The following is a 14509-nucleotide window of genomic DNA, read 5'->3' as shown; positions in this document are numbered from 1 at the left end:
CGCTCGGAGTGGGTGCATGGGGTGGGGTGGGCGAATGAGGGTATGTGGGCGAATGCGTTGGGGGGGGGGGGGGGGTGGGGGGGGGGGGTCAGGTCTGCAAACACACACTGCCCCGCCAGCGCACTGACAAGCTCCTCTTCAGACTTGGCTTGTTTTTGGCAACCCCCCCCCCCCCCCATCACCTCTCCCCCATCATCAATCACCCACCTAGAAGACATTGCTCTATGACTCATCGTCATAATCGTGATGTTTGCTCTGGTCGCTTGCTTCAAACCCCCCCCCCCCCCCCCACTCCCCCCCCCACTCCCCTCTCTCTCTCCTCTCTCTCCTGTTCCTAGAAACGGGGAGAATATATGGTACAGACGGTACGTCCAGATCGCACGCTGGAACGTGGTGTATCTTCATTCCATTTGATTTGGTTGGAACTGCTTAACCACTGGGGGGGTGGGTGGGTGGGTGGGGGGCAGTGGCATTGCATGGCAATAGGTGGTAAGGCGGCCGCTTGGGAATCGGGATGAGCATCTTCGTGCCTTGCATGGTTCCGTCCGCTGTGTGTGAATGGGTGTGTGAATGGGTGAATGTAACGCACATTGTAAAGCACTTTGGACAAAGGTGCTACATAAATGCACCATTTACTTAAACCCTAAAGGTAGTTGACTGCAGTCCCCCTGGGCTCTATAGGCCCCCTGGTGTATTCACTCTATACAATAAATATCATCACTTGCAGGTTGGCTATTTTCACAGAATGTTCCCCCCTTGAATAGGTACTCTCACACTGGGCAAGATAGACGCTGTAGAGTGCATTTGTACACGTAGTGTGGTTTTGGCGGAAGTACTACTCAAGGAAATTACGTTGACACATTACAAATCTGTTTACATTCTCCATGTATGAAACAAGTGAAAAATATTGTATCCGGGCTAAATACATCTGACGGATGTTCCGGCCAAACATTTCCGCACTCTCTGCCTTATATTGTGACCAGGCGTTTCTCTTCGCAGATGAGTGAGGCTGGGAACGAGGCTAAGGTACTCTAGGATTCATATTTTGTAAGCTCCACGAAGCAGCCATATCTCCTAATATGGGGGCTAAATGGGGAGAAATGTACACATGCTCCAAACAAGCTCATACTTACAACTTTCTCAAAGATGCAGCGTCACTATACAGATAACAGCTGTCAACAGGAAGTCAGTAACGACGATCAGGAAATGGAGCATCATCTGTGTTGTGATTGGCCACATATGTCTCCATGTTGAGCCAACCAAACGTTATCTCTGCACTTCTTGTTTGGAGTGCTTCGAAACCCGCCCTCCACACCTGGGTGCCGGACACACTCTGCGTATACGTGCATCTGGAACGAACACACACATGCGCACACACGCGTGCGCACACACACACACACACACACACACACACACACACACACACACACACACACACACACACACACACACACACACACACACACACACACACACACACACACACACACACACACACACACACACACACACACACACACACACACACACACACACACACACACCTGACACACACTTCCAGGGGAGGAGAAAGGGGGTTTGGCGCGCAAAGCCAGTCTCTCCACATGTCAATTAATGGGGATCAACAGTGGCTGCATGTCAAGGTGTGCGGATGGGCTCAGTGCTCCGGAGGGACAAAGGCTTCAGTCACACAGTGTCCACACAGCACGGGGGCCTCCCAGCCAGGGGTCCCACAGGGCCCGTCACTGAGACCTCCCTCCTCTCCCAGCAGGAGCCCCGTTTACCAGCCACCAGACTGAGCAAAGATCCTCAGCAAACATCCTCCCTGCTAAAGCCTGTGCTGTGCAATGCCCATAAACACTGTCACACACATGCCCATGTGCATATACACAACACACATGCACGCACGCATGCACGCACGCACGCACGCACACACGCACGCACGCACGCACGCACGCACGCACGCACGCACTCACACACACCACATTTTTCTCCTGGTATATCAACAGACACATGCAGTGAACAATCTCCTTCATGATGAAAATCCATCCTCTCTTATAATCATATTCACGCATTCCTATCTTTGGGCATGTTGTTAAAATAGCATATAAGCTCACTCCTGCAACATGTTGTGAGCTTGTCATTTTATATTATCTTTTGTTTGTTTGAGATTTTAGATTCCCATTTTAAGTTCTTATTTTTTCTTGTAAGATTTCAAAAAGAAATTGGTATAACATCCGCAGTTCAGCTGAAGGAAGCCATTTTGTTGTGGCCGTGTTGAGAAACATTTCTAAAGGGCTGCTCTCTCACTCTAATAACGTGGAGTTATTCTCAGCAGAGGAAAGCTCTGCTGGGCAAAGCGTTGCTCATCTTCCCTGCCAGGTGCGTGTCACATAGCTGCTTCATTACTGTTTGCCCGTGGCCCCTGGTGGCCCCATGGTGGCCCCGTGGCCCCGGAGCATTAATTTGCACCTGGGTGTGGACCACTCCATCACTGCACTGGGACCACCGCTCTGACATCACCCAAAGACCCCGGCAAACACACAGTCAGTCAATCTCTGCTCTGCCCCCGGCTGTTAAGACAGGTCCAGATTATTATTATAAACTGAATAGTTGAATTGATTTTGTTATTTAGAATTTAAAGCACTTAAAGCACTTAAACCCAAAGAAAAGTATTATGAAACAACATCCAGACAATATAGCACTTTAAACGGTAAGATCTCTATAGAGTAGAGAGGTTGCATGGCATGATGTAACTCCAAATGTGGACAAGAAATCAAACATAATTGCTCCAGTGATTCAAAATTGATAATTCAAAATATGCTCCTCCTCAATTTACAATGTATGCTGAAACAGTTCTCAAACTCACTATTGTAGTACACATAAAGTTGAAAACCCAGTAGGCCTGCAGGGTTTCTGTTGATTTTGCCAATTTTATTAGGCAGAAAACCCGGACTGGATCCGTGGATCCCGGATCTAGATTTTCAAATAGTAAAATCAACAGGAAGTTAAAAAAAAAAAAAAACAGTAGGCCTATTGGGTTTTGGTGATGCTCTATTCAGTCTATTGTCTAATGGTTTGTGTTCATGTGCTAAAAGAGTGACTTTGAGAGCTATTTCAGCGTAATGTAAGTCAATGAGGAGCATATTTTGAATGATCAATTTCTGGTCAATAGAGCAATTATTTTGTATTTCTTGTCCACCTTTGGAGTTACATCATGGCAAGGTATACATACACAACCCAAACCTCTACCAAAGTGGTCTTGCCCTTTAAAGAATGACAACCCTAATTTACAAGGTGAAGGTGGTCCTCGGTGGAATCGAACAATCGATATTGAAATATTTAATTCTGCACAGATTGGCCTCTGTTATGATTAAACAGTGAGACTACTCTAGTACTGTACTGATTCTGTAGGGAAATGTAGTTTATTTAACGTTTGTCGATCTCCTGGAATTATTAATGAATGGAATCTGACGTTATCACATGCATTTCTAAACATAGATTAGAATATTTTTGTTTTACCAAGATAATTTCTTGAAATTTCATCATTTTCATCAATGTCAATAAGTGCTTGGTTCCAAGGAAAATAAAAGTTTACATATTCAGTGTAGCATCTCTTCAAAACCAAATTTCGGTTAATTATTAAAACAATATTTAATCATTAAACAACACTTAAAACCTAGGCTCTCAGCACTGTTTTGTTTAAACAGTTTCACCATTTTCATGCATTTAATTTAATATTCGTTGGTTGTTTATGTTCTTTAATTAATTAATTAGTGTTTTCTCTTTTCGTGTGAGTCTTTAATGCAAAGCGCTTTCTTTTTCTAGTTTGCTTCCCTCTGTGCTTTTTCTACATGTCTAGTCTACTGTATATCTACATATTTAATGTAAAGCACTTTGACAATATACTGTACGAAAGGTGACAGACAGACCCACAGACAGATAGACAGACGCTTGTCTGCAGGCAGGCAGGCAGGCAGGCAGGCAGGCAGGCAGGCAGACAGACAGACAGACAGACAGACAGATCAGCATATGGAATGAATTCTGTACTGGCCATATATGGAGCGTCTTGAGTGTACAGGGTTTGATGAGGTCAGATCAACATATGGAATGTCAGAGCAGGTCAGCTCCATATATGGAGATCTAAGGATGGAAGCGGTGGCAGTGTCTTGAGTGAACAAGGTTTTATGAGGGCCCAGTGGGGCCGGGCCTTAATTTTTCGGGCCTGTTTTTGCCGGCTGCCGGGCACGGATGCACTAATAACTTTTGGGCGGGCCCGTCTAGAGTTTAAATGGACAGGTATCAGTCAAAAGGGAGACATCGATGAGGAAGTACGGGTGGAGAAGTATCATCATATGGAATGCTCCATATATGGAGATCTAAGGGTTTGAGGTTTGAGGTCAGATGTAGAGTTGCTGGCCGGCTCCATGATGATCCAGTCTTATCCATATATGGCAATCCAGGGTTTGATGAGGTCAGTGTTGTGATCTTCATATATGGAGATGGCCATATATGGAGCGTCAACCATATATGGTGGCGTGACACATCACGAGGCGTAACGGACTGACGACCATATATGGTGGCGTGACGAGTGACGAGGCGTGAGGGACTGACGGCCATATATGGTGGCGTGACATGTCACGAGGCATGAGGGACTGACGGCCATATATGGTGGTGTGACATGTCACGAGGCATGAGGGACTGACGGCCATATGGTGGCGTGACATGTCACGAGGCATGAGGGACTGACGGCCATATGGTGGCGTGACGGACGGGGCGACGGACGGAACGACGGACTGACAGGTTTTGAAGGTTTTCATAGTAATCTGCGACATACGGTCGCAACAAAACAGAATGTAACATTCAGACCAACACCGAAAAAAAGAAAAGAAAAAGAAACAGAATAAAGATTATTATTATTGTTACTATTATCGTCATATTATTTTGGGTTCCTTAAGCCACAGTGCATTGTGAAGGTGTTAGCCGTGTGTCACACTAGACCGTAGATTGTAGCGGCGGGGTGTCATGGATGGAGAGGGCCTCGTCTGGCTCCCTCCAACGGTTGCACCTCTCCCTCCGGCTCGTCATTTCAATTACATGTCAAAGAAGCCTCATTCACTTAGCACAGGTGTGCTGACGGTGGTGTCTTAACCACTTGAACCCCAGCGTCCAAATTCTGGGGTAGGAACGTTAGCCAAAAATAGCTCGATCTACAAGTTCACAATGTGTCACCTTCGCGACGCATTGTGAGCTTGTAGATCGAGCATTTTATGGGGCTATGAGATTCGCTGTGGACGGAAAAAGTGGTCAAAGTAACTCACGTCCAGTATTCTAAGACTACAGGAGTTCAAAACAAACAGTACCTACTGGTTTTTGCAATGTTCTATATTGTCCGAATCAGCTTTGTTTGTGTATGTTCACGTGCTAAAAGAGTGACAATGTAAGTGTATCGTTGTAATGTCAACAAGAAGCATGTTTAGAATTATCAATTTCTAATTAATGGAGGTTTTTTTTCGATGTCTTGTCCACCTTTGGAGTTACATCATAGTTAGCAAGGTAACTACACAACCCAAACCTCTACCAAAGTGTTCTGTTAAGAACGCTCATATCATTGAAGGCCAAAGGATCAAGGTTATTAAACTAAACACCTACTATATAATAGTGAACATTTGGCCAAAATAGTTCACGTTGCACACAATATAGGGCATATTGTCCCTGGAGTACTATATTGTAAAGTATATTGGTTGATTTAAAACAAGCATACATGCCAAAATATCTGCTGTTGTCCAAATATTATATACTTTTATAATGATATATACTATTCAGGAAATTAAAAGATGTTTTTAAACCACACAATACTGCCTCATTTGACATTGTGATACTTGCATGTGTCCTTACAGGTATATTATCATCACTTTACCCAAATCCAGTAGCTTAAGTGGAGGTTTTTGACCAGTGAATGTGGAGATAGTTACATCCATCATTGATTAGAATGACGAAGTCAGACGAGAATACAATTAAAACCTGAATGTAGTTGTTTAGTCAGAAGCGCTTTTAAATACTTTTCATTGGTTCAATATTTGTAAAACACACACACACAGATGTAAAGGGTGTTCAATAGTAGGCCTACTGATTTATAAATAAAAATGTTGAAAAAAAGAGATAGGAGGTTTGCACCCGACAGTGACGACATATTTGTACATTGGCCTAATGTGGCAAAAGGATACAGAAAAGAGATTATTTCCATTCCATTTATACACGTTGCCGTCAGGTGGAAAGTGCAGTTTATTTTATTATTTTTAGAAGGTTTGTTTAAATAGTGCAAATAGCAATATGTACAATCTAGTCTGCTATTTTCACTCCAAAATTGGTGCTGTATAAATGTTTAACTGTATTGTCATTTTCGGTAGTAAACTCTTGTATTTAATTCATTTTCTGTTTGTTGATCTCCTAAATTGAAAAGGCTTATAGTTTGCATTGACATGCTTCAAGTACAGTTTGATGATGAAATGTTCAGCGTGTCTTATGATCAGGTTAGTGTGAACAGAAACTGAAACAGAGAGCAAAACTTTTGTGATATCTTTTTTAATTTATTATTAAATGACATAAATAAACCTCACATTGAGTTCAAATACAAATAGATATGTACATGTGTTCAGCGACCGGAGAGATTCTGTGAATACACTTTGTCTTCCATTAAGACCATAGGAGGCATTCGTTTGTTCATTCATTCATATATTGCAAGCGAAAAGGCACATTTGAATGGAACAACAATGAACGTGAACATTAATTTATTCTATATACACACATAATATACAAGTTTATATGTTAGCACGTCCAATTACTTCATATTATATATTTTGAATAACAACAAAAAATAATCATAATAGTCAAACATAATGATTGGCCACTTGCCCACTTTACTGACTGGGAAGGGGTATTTACTAAATGTGTATCTGGTATAACAGTTGGTGAATATTTAGAGCAAGCAGTGTAGCAAAAACATGATGATCAGTTATTCATTGCAACTTTATCAGAATACATGTCCTTCATTATTAACCACTTAAACCCTATATATACTTGACCGGTGTCGCCCAGGTTTCTGTACTGGGTCCACTAGTATGTCCCTCTATCTCTTTGCTGACAATAGCCGAGCTACAATGGCCATTTTCATGTTAGCTTAATTGCACTTGCTCAGCAGCAGATTTCAACTGGAAACACCTGAGAGTGTTGTTTCCAGTTGCTGAGCCAATCAAAAGAAAACCCCGGACCCGGATCACCTTCTGGACAACTACAGTCATGCACAGAGACGATAGGGTGGCTAGGGTTCAAGTGGTTAACTTTACGGTTAATAGAATTTAAGAGTCTTGATTCTAATAATGGAACTGTCTCGTTCGCACATGAAGCCCGGAACTGATCTTCTAGACGTTGGTTCCAGTCCACCAACTGTGTCATCCGGGGCCAGGCTTTGTGTCCGTGCGGCTGTGTTGTCCTTCACACAGCCAAAGAGGAGTCGAGACTTGAGAAAAAAATCCACGGAGCGGAGGCTTCTTCCCAGCCATAGCTCAGTAGCTCTGAGCCACTGGTGCCCAGGACGCTGTCAGCCTGGCGATGGAGCTCTCGAACTGGGTCTCGGGGACGCCCACCTCAGCCAGGCTCGGGTCGTACATGGACGGCGAGGAGACGGGCAGCGAGGAGGTCAGGCCTGTGTAGGAGGAGCCTCGCAGGAACTGGGAGGTCAGACCGCCGGAAGCGGAGCCGGATGGGGTCAGGGTGGTACCGGCTACTGACCACAGGCTGGGGTACTGGCTGGAGTTGGATGTAGCGTTGGTGGTGTGCGACAGGGTCCCCATGCCCGTAGAGTTTTGGATTTGAAGAGCGGACCAGCTGTCGTGAGTGGGCAGAGATGCTGATGTGTTGTCCATGTAGTTATCTGAAAAAATCACAATGAAGAGCCATCGTTAATAATGTCACTTTCCCAATGCTTTATCAACCAATTTTCCCCAATGATTTGTCCTACTATTATTCTTCCTACTTCCGGGCCCCTTCCCTACTTTCTTCACAGGTGTTACCGATGATACAAATTAAGGCTCTGTTCTATTCTGTTCAAACAGAGTCAGGGTGCTGCTATTGTGCATGTTGGCTCACTGGAAACACTCTGCTACACCAGTGGCACTCAAAGTGTCCTTGAGTGGGTTCCAAATGGCCCTGAACGGGTGTGTAAAAATAAATTAAAAAAGTTTGAGAACCACGGTACACTAAATAGAACAGAGCCTTAATTAGTATCACCGGTAACACCTGTGACGGAAGTATAGGGAAGGGGCCCGGAAGTAGGAAGAGTTATTCTGTGTGCATAGAGCCCATTTAACACTGAGGCTGTGACTTACTGGTGCTGGCGGCACGGTGTGGGTAGTGACTGGGGTACGGCGAGGCTCTGTGGTTCCTCAGGCTGGAGTAGCGCTCGCAGTACGAGCCCGATGAGTGTCCCCCCGTCCCGTTGAACTGTGGGGGGCTGGTGCTGGGGCAGATGGGACTTTGACCTGGCAGGAACCATCCTCCCACTGATGAAGAAGAACAAGGGTAAACAGAGATAATGTTAATTTGTGAACCCTGTGAAAGCAGGTGGAGTGAAAATGCCACCGTATAGTTAGGTTTTGTTGTTGTCGTTTTGACAACTCACGTTGTGAATATCCAGACTGTTGGCTGTCTGTGCTGTGATGATCAGGAATGTCTTTATGGTCGCTTCTTTCTTTGGCGTCCAGGAATGCCTTAGCGAACGGGTTGTGTTTGATCTTCAGAGCCGTAATCTGTGGAAAAGAAAGGACGTCATTTCAAACACTCAAAGTGAAGAAAGTAAGTGTGTTTGTGTTTGTTTGTTTGTGTGTTTGTGTGTTTGTGTGTTTGTGTGTGTACGTACCTCTTCATTCTGGTAGGCTGTAACAGCGATGAACTGTGTCTCTGGGAAGGACTGGCTGCTGATCATTTTCTGGACGCCTCCCACCTTCACAATGTGTATCCTTGGCTCATATTTGTGCAAAGAGTTCAACATGATCTGTAAATGAAAATTAATTACCGTTAGTTCATTATACTAGACAAACCATTGCATCCTCTATAAATGACCTTGGTTTCTAATTAAAACAAAGTATATCCACCCTTTTAAACTGCCAATAAAATGTTGTCTCTGTCGGTTGGAACCCTCATATGTCCATAACTGACATTTTTCAGGATTCAAATTCAAATCTACAAGCTTGTGTACATGCTACTTTTGATGCTAAGTAGGGCATTAATTTACGAAAAAGCACAAAAAGTATGAGATAAGAGGTTTCTGCCCGACAGCAACAATATTCTATATTCAATCAATACAAATAAATGGCTTGTAGTTTACCTGTCCTCCTCCGTTGAGTTTGTTGGACAGTTTGACCTTGCTGAAGGACACGGGCGCCTTCATCCAGTGGGCTCCGAAGTTGGGCGAGTCGGGGTGGATGTACACACAGCTGGGGCTCTGGGGCTCGGGCTTGCCGCCAGGAACCCACTCCCCGTTCACGTACTTCCAGCGGTTGTTGTCGGCCGCCACAAAGTCCAGCAGCACCGAGTACATGGCGTTGGGGTCCAGGCCCGATACATTGGCCCTGAGCACTGGAAACATCCTCCTATTGAGCAGGACAGCAGATGGTTAAGTTACAATACTCCCCCAAGTATTCAAGTTACCATTTTCTCTAATTGTCAAAGCATCGATGTAGTGATATTTATGTTCTGTTAGGTTATATGTTCTAAAAAACATTGCAGAGACAAATAAATCAATTCAGAAGTAGAAATGATTAGAAATGTTCAAAAAATAATGAAACTAAGCAGATCTACAAGATCTGCTATGTAGATCTGCTATTTTCATTATACTTGAAATATGGCCTACATGGTTATCCTATATTCAATACAATTTAATTTGATTTATTGAATTGCTAGCAGTCATCACACAATAGAGGGTTTAAAAGACAATCAAGAATAGAAACACATAAGCCTTATTTCCACTGTGGTCCATCTTTTCACATAAAACAGAAAAGTAAAGGCTAGCAAATAATACATAGCCTAGTATAATAATCAACAGCAGGCCTAGCAATTTTTTACATGTACAAATATTGACGGCTTGCTTTAAAATATCAAAATATATAATTCTAAATATAGGCTACTCGTTTTTACACAACGAAATAGAATCTAAATTATAAAACATACATTTGGTGTGTTTGTTAGCCAAACTATAGCCAGTTATCAGTATGCTAGATATTTAATAGGCAGGCCCGCAGGTGTGCCAACGCAAACTACTGTTAGAAAATATCGCGATCATAATGTTTGTAACTCTGAGAGTGCATAATAATGTAATGTAGGCCGTTAACCGAACGCTCCGTGGGCATTCTTAATTAGCGAGAGAACGAAATTACAAAACTATTCAACAGAAAATAGTATCACGGACCATCTGGCAAGAAAACAGCCCAAATATCGTCATGTGCGTAATCACCGATAGCAACCAACAGCCTCGTTGTAAAACAGGCCTGTATGTAGGCCATAATAACGAGCGGGCCTCGCCGGGCGGGACCTTACCTTCCAGTCTTGGTGACAATCATCTCGTTGGTCAACTCTTTGAACTTGGTCCACAGCTCGGCGTCCTCCAGACCCAGTTTAATATCCCGCTCCGAGGCGTCGCCCTTCTCGCTGCCCTTCTGGAACTCGCTCTCTACGGCGCTGAGCAGATGATCCAACCGCTGGTCTGAGTTTGAAATTGAAGAAGACATGTTTTGTTGTGTTGTTGTGTTGTATTTCCAAGAGGGTATTTTCTGAACACAGACGGAGGCTGCTGGTGGATTCACGCAGGCTGGCTATTAGCTGCAGTAGTGCTGCTGCTGACAGTGGAAGGTAGGTAGGTAATGCCTGGAGGTTAGTCTACTGTGTTCTGTGTTTGAGACCTGCGGGCCCTTATCATTTAAGGGCCCCCAGGGACCTCATGGGGATCGTGGGCGTGGACTTCTGCGCGCAAACCACGCCCCCTCTCTCTTTCTCATCTCCGGGACCGGGACCTGTTTCCAATCCTACACACTGTGAAACAACTTAACAAGTGTTATTTTCTAACTCTGAGTGTACAAAATGGAACCAATTAATCTAGCCTACATTTAACTCTCTGTCTCTGTGTTACATAATTAGGATATCAATGTGTAGAGTAAACAGCCAAGCCCAATACAACACAACGAATCGGTCTCTCTCTTAAAATTATAACATTGTTTATAGGCTATGAATTCTAAAGAATTGTTTTCTTAAAACATAGGATGTAATAATCTATCATTGAACTGCATTGGACACACACACACACACACACACACACACACACACACACACACACACACACACACACACACACACACACACACACACACACACACACACACACACACGCACAAGTACACGCACACACACACACACACACACACACGCACACGCCCGCACACACACACACGCACACGCCCGCACACACACACACACACTCACACACACTCACACACACACACACACACACACACACACACACAAAGGCCAATGGGTTCCCGTTTGAAGTCTTGTTTGCTTGTTTGTGCAGTCATTAGAGAGATGCGCATGAATTCAACTTATATAACTTAAGGAGGAGATATTATAAAAGTGTATAACTTCAAGAGGGCATATCCTAATATTAAACTTGAGCTCTAATAAAGTTTATTGGCTGGCTAAAACGTTTACATACAGGGACAAAGTGGGCCTTCTGTATTGAAACTGTGCGTCTTGCGCGTAAAACCAGATGAGAGAGGAAGAGAGCGCACCCGGCGCGCTGCCTTTGAACTCAGTTGTATATTTGCAAATAATGTGGATCCATTGTTGTCTCAAATACACATGTGAGAAGCGGTGTGTTTACTGGGGGACGAAGGCCATTAGGCCGCGGCTATTGACGGCTCCATTTTCGTGTCCTGCCAAAGTGTGGATGGAGCTCAAGTGATGTTTGAATTTGCGTAATAGGGGACTGCATGTAGGCGGCAGGCCTACTCGCCGCGTTGAAACACTGCGCTCCACTTTGTCTCATCATTATTATTCACCCTGCATTCATTCACATTGTTAAATGTCTGCAAGGTTATTTGTTCCCTATATTCTATTAGGGATATCCACTTCATCATTGACAATGATGGACAATATAATGAAGGTACTGCACTTAAAGGGATAGTTCAGATTTTTTTTAACTTAAGCTGTATGAAATACTTGCCATTAATATTGTGGTTGCAACTGTATCAATTGCCTGAGTCCCGTGGGCCGTGGTGGGAGTTCTGCTCTAGTTTTGGTGAAATATGAAGTAGTTCCGGTCATTTTTGGGGGGCACTGGGGGCCACCCATTAAAAGTAAATTAATCCATTTGTATTGTTGACCTATAAATATGAGTGCAACTTTCGTTCATTTTTGACCCCTCTATGATCTATCACACAGAACTATGTTTTTTGTGTCCATATCACTACGCCCAAAAAATAGTTCCATGTGATAGGGGTCAAAGTTGAACGAAAGTTGTGCTAATATTTAGAAATAGGTAAACAATACAATTGACGTTAGTTTTGTGAATTAATTTACTTTTACTGCGTGGCCCCAGTGCCCCCCACAAAACTACTTCAATGACCAAAACCAGAGCAGAACTCCCACCACGGGTCTCGGGCAATCAATTAATACAGTTGCAACCACTATATTAATGGCACGTATTTCATACAGCTTAAGTTAAAAAAAATATGAACTATCCCTTTAAGTAAATAGCCTATAGGCCTACTTTACTTGAGTAATTGTATTTGTATTTCTGGAGTTTTACTTCCAATCCAAGACAAATATTGCACTCCACTATACATTTCTAGGAAGCTGAAAAGTACATTATGCCTAACGATGGTACTATTTCAAATATAAAAAAAATAAAAATAGCCGATCTACAATGCACACAAGGCATCACATTGCCATGCGTTGTGAGCTTGGCTCAGCTATTAAATGTCTGGATTTTATAAATGTATTTATTATTATTATTATTATTCTTTGGGGGCGGGGGGGGGGGGGGGGGGGGGTCTAAATGTTAATATACAGCATTGCTATATAAAATGTAGCCTAACTTTATAAATTGTGAATACTTACGTACGGTATGTCTAAAAGCATTTCTAATATTCAAGTATTTGTAATACACAAGCATACTGTCAAGTACAAATTTGACAGAGCAAACACTCACTTGTATCTGAGTAACATTCAGGAGTATATCTATATACTTTGACTTAAATACTGAAGTTTTCAGTTAGAGTATCTCTTGTCTTCTATCTACACCATGCTATGCCCAGTGTTGCCAACTCTTGGCGAGAGAAATTAGCCAACCCACCTCCAAAAACAAGCCCAAAACAAGCCAACTCTTGGCGAGAGAAATAAGCCAAATCTTCCCTCGGAAAACAAGCCCAATAATATCGCCATATAATACTAATAATACATATTTGATGTATGTCTTTGATGTATCCACGCCATGCTATAGGCCTACTGTATTTAATTATGACTTAAGCACCATTTGTACTCCATAAAGGCGTTGCTTGAGAAAGAGAACAGATGTAGGTTACTGTTGTAGATCTGTGCTTTTTGGAGGGGCAATCAACGCTCTCGCGAGATGGAGTCGATAAGATAAGCGTATACCCTATCCCTCACGATGTTATGCTTTTTTAGATGTGTGTGTGCGTGTGTCTGTAGTTTCATCCTGTCTGTCTGTCTGTCTGTCTGTCTGTCTGTCTGTCTGTCTGTCTGTCTGTCTGTCTGTCTGTCTGTCTGTCTGTCTGTCTGTCTGTCTGTCTGTCTGTCTGTCTGTCTGTCTGTCTGTCTGTCTGTCTGTGCGTGCGTGCGACATGTGTGTGTGTGTGTGTGTGTGTGTGTGTGTGTGTGTGTGTGTGTGTGTGTGTGTGTGTGTGTGTGTGTGTGTGTGTGTGTGTGTGTGTGTGTGTGTGTGTGATGTACTTGGAATTGAGTGAGGGGTATGTGGAGCGTGACTCTGGCTTGTTTACTGCATGGGGGCTACTTCCTCCATTTCCACTGGGGGTCATAAATGTAAAGAGTCCTCCTGACACCTATGCATCCCATCATAGCATTCAGACTCACTCTGCGTCTTATTTTTATTATTATTTTGGAGCCTGGGAGAAAGAGAGAGAGACAGAGACAGATAGAGTGTTATACTGCTACACCCCCCCCCCCCCACACACACACACACACACACACAGGAAGCTGAATCATACATATTCCATATCTAAATAGATACTCATGTTTATTAAGTGAGTCATGGCACAATATAGCATCGATAACAACACGGTTGCTAGGTCTCCTTCTGACCACCAATAATAACCAACACAAACAACCTTCAAGCACCTACAGCTCCGCTTATGAAATACAAGCAAGCTATACACTGTCAAATGTGTTAATGATAATGTAACTCTGAGAGCGCAGACATGTA

At 43.3% G+C, this 14509-nt stretch overlaps 1 protein-coding gene across 2 annotated transcripts; it reads right to left on the bottom strand.

The window, feature by feature from the left end:
- Positions 1–6621: 6621 nt before the first annotated feature.
- Positions 6622–10925, bottom strand: LOC306938457 (T-box transcription factor T-A). 2 transcript variants are annotated; one of them, XM_079522645.1, is made up of 6 exons: positions 10594–10925; positions 9386–9650; positions 8918–9052; positions 8681–8807; positions 8388–8561; positions 6622–7933 (listed from the first exon to the last, which is right to left on the bottom strand). In XM_079522645.1, the coding sequence occupies exons 1-6, from the start codon at positions 10782–10784 to the stop codon at positions 7566–7568; spliced, it is 1260 nt and encodes a 419-aa protein (XP_079378771.1). In that variant the 5' UTR covers positions 10785–10925; the 3' UTR covers positions 6622–7565. The 2 variants fall into 2 exon arrangements, with proteins under 2 accessions (XP_079378771.1, XP_079378772.1); XM_079522646.1 differs by lacking the exon at positions 10594–10925 and adding an exon at positions 10466–10524.
- Between the last annotated feature and the right edge of the window lie 3584 nt (positions 10926–14509).

Source organism: Electrona antarctica (assembly GCF_951216825.1).
Source record: "Electrona antarctica genome assembly, chromosome: 15".
NCBI lineage: Eukaryota > Metazoa > Chordata > Actinopteri > Myctophiformes > Myctophidae > Electrona > Electrona antarctica.
The sequence above is the reverse complement of the archived record's forward strand: the minus strand, read 5'-3'. Positions and strand labels throughout refer to the sequence as shown.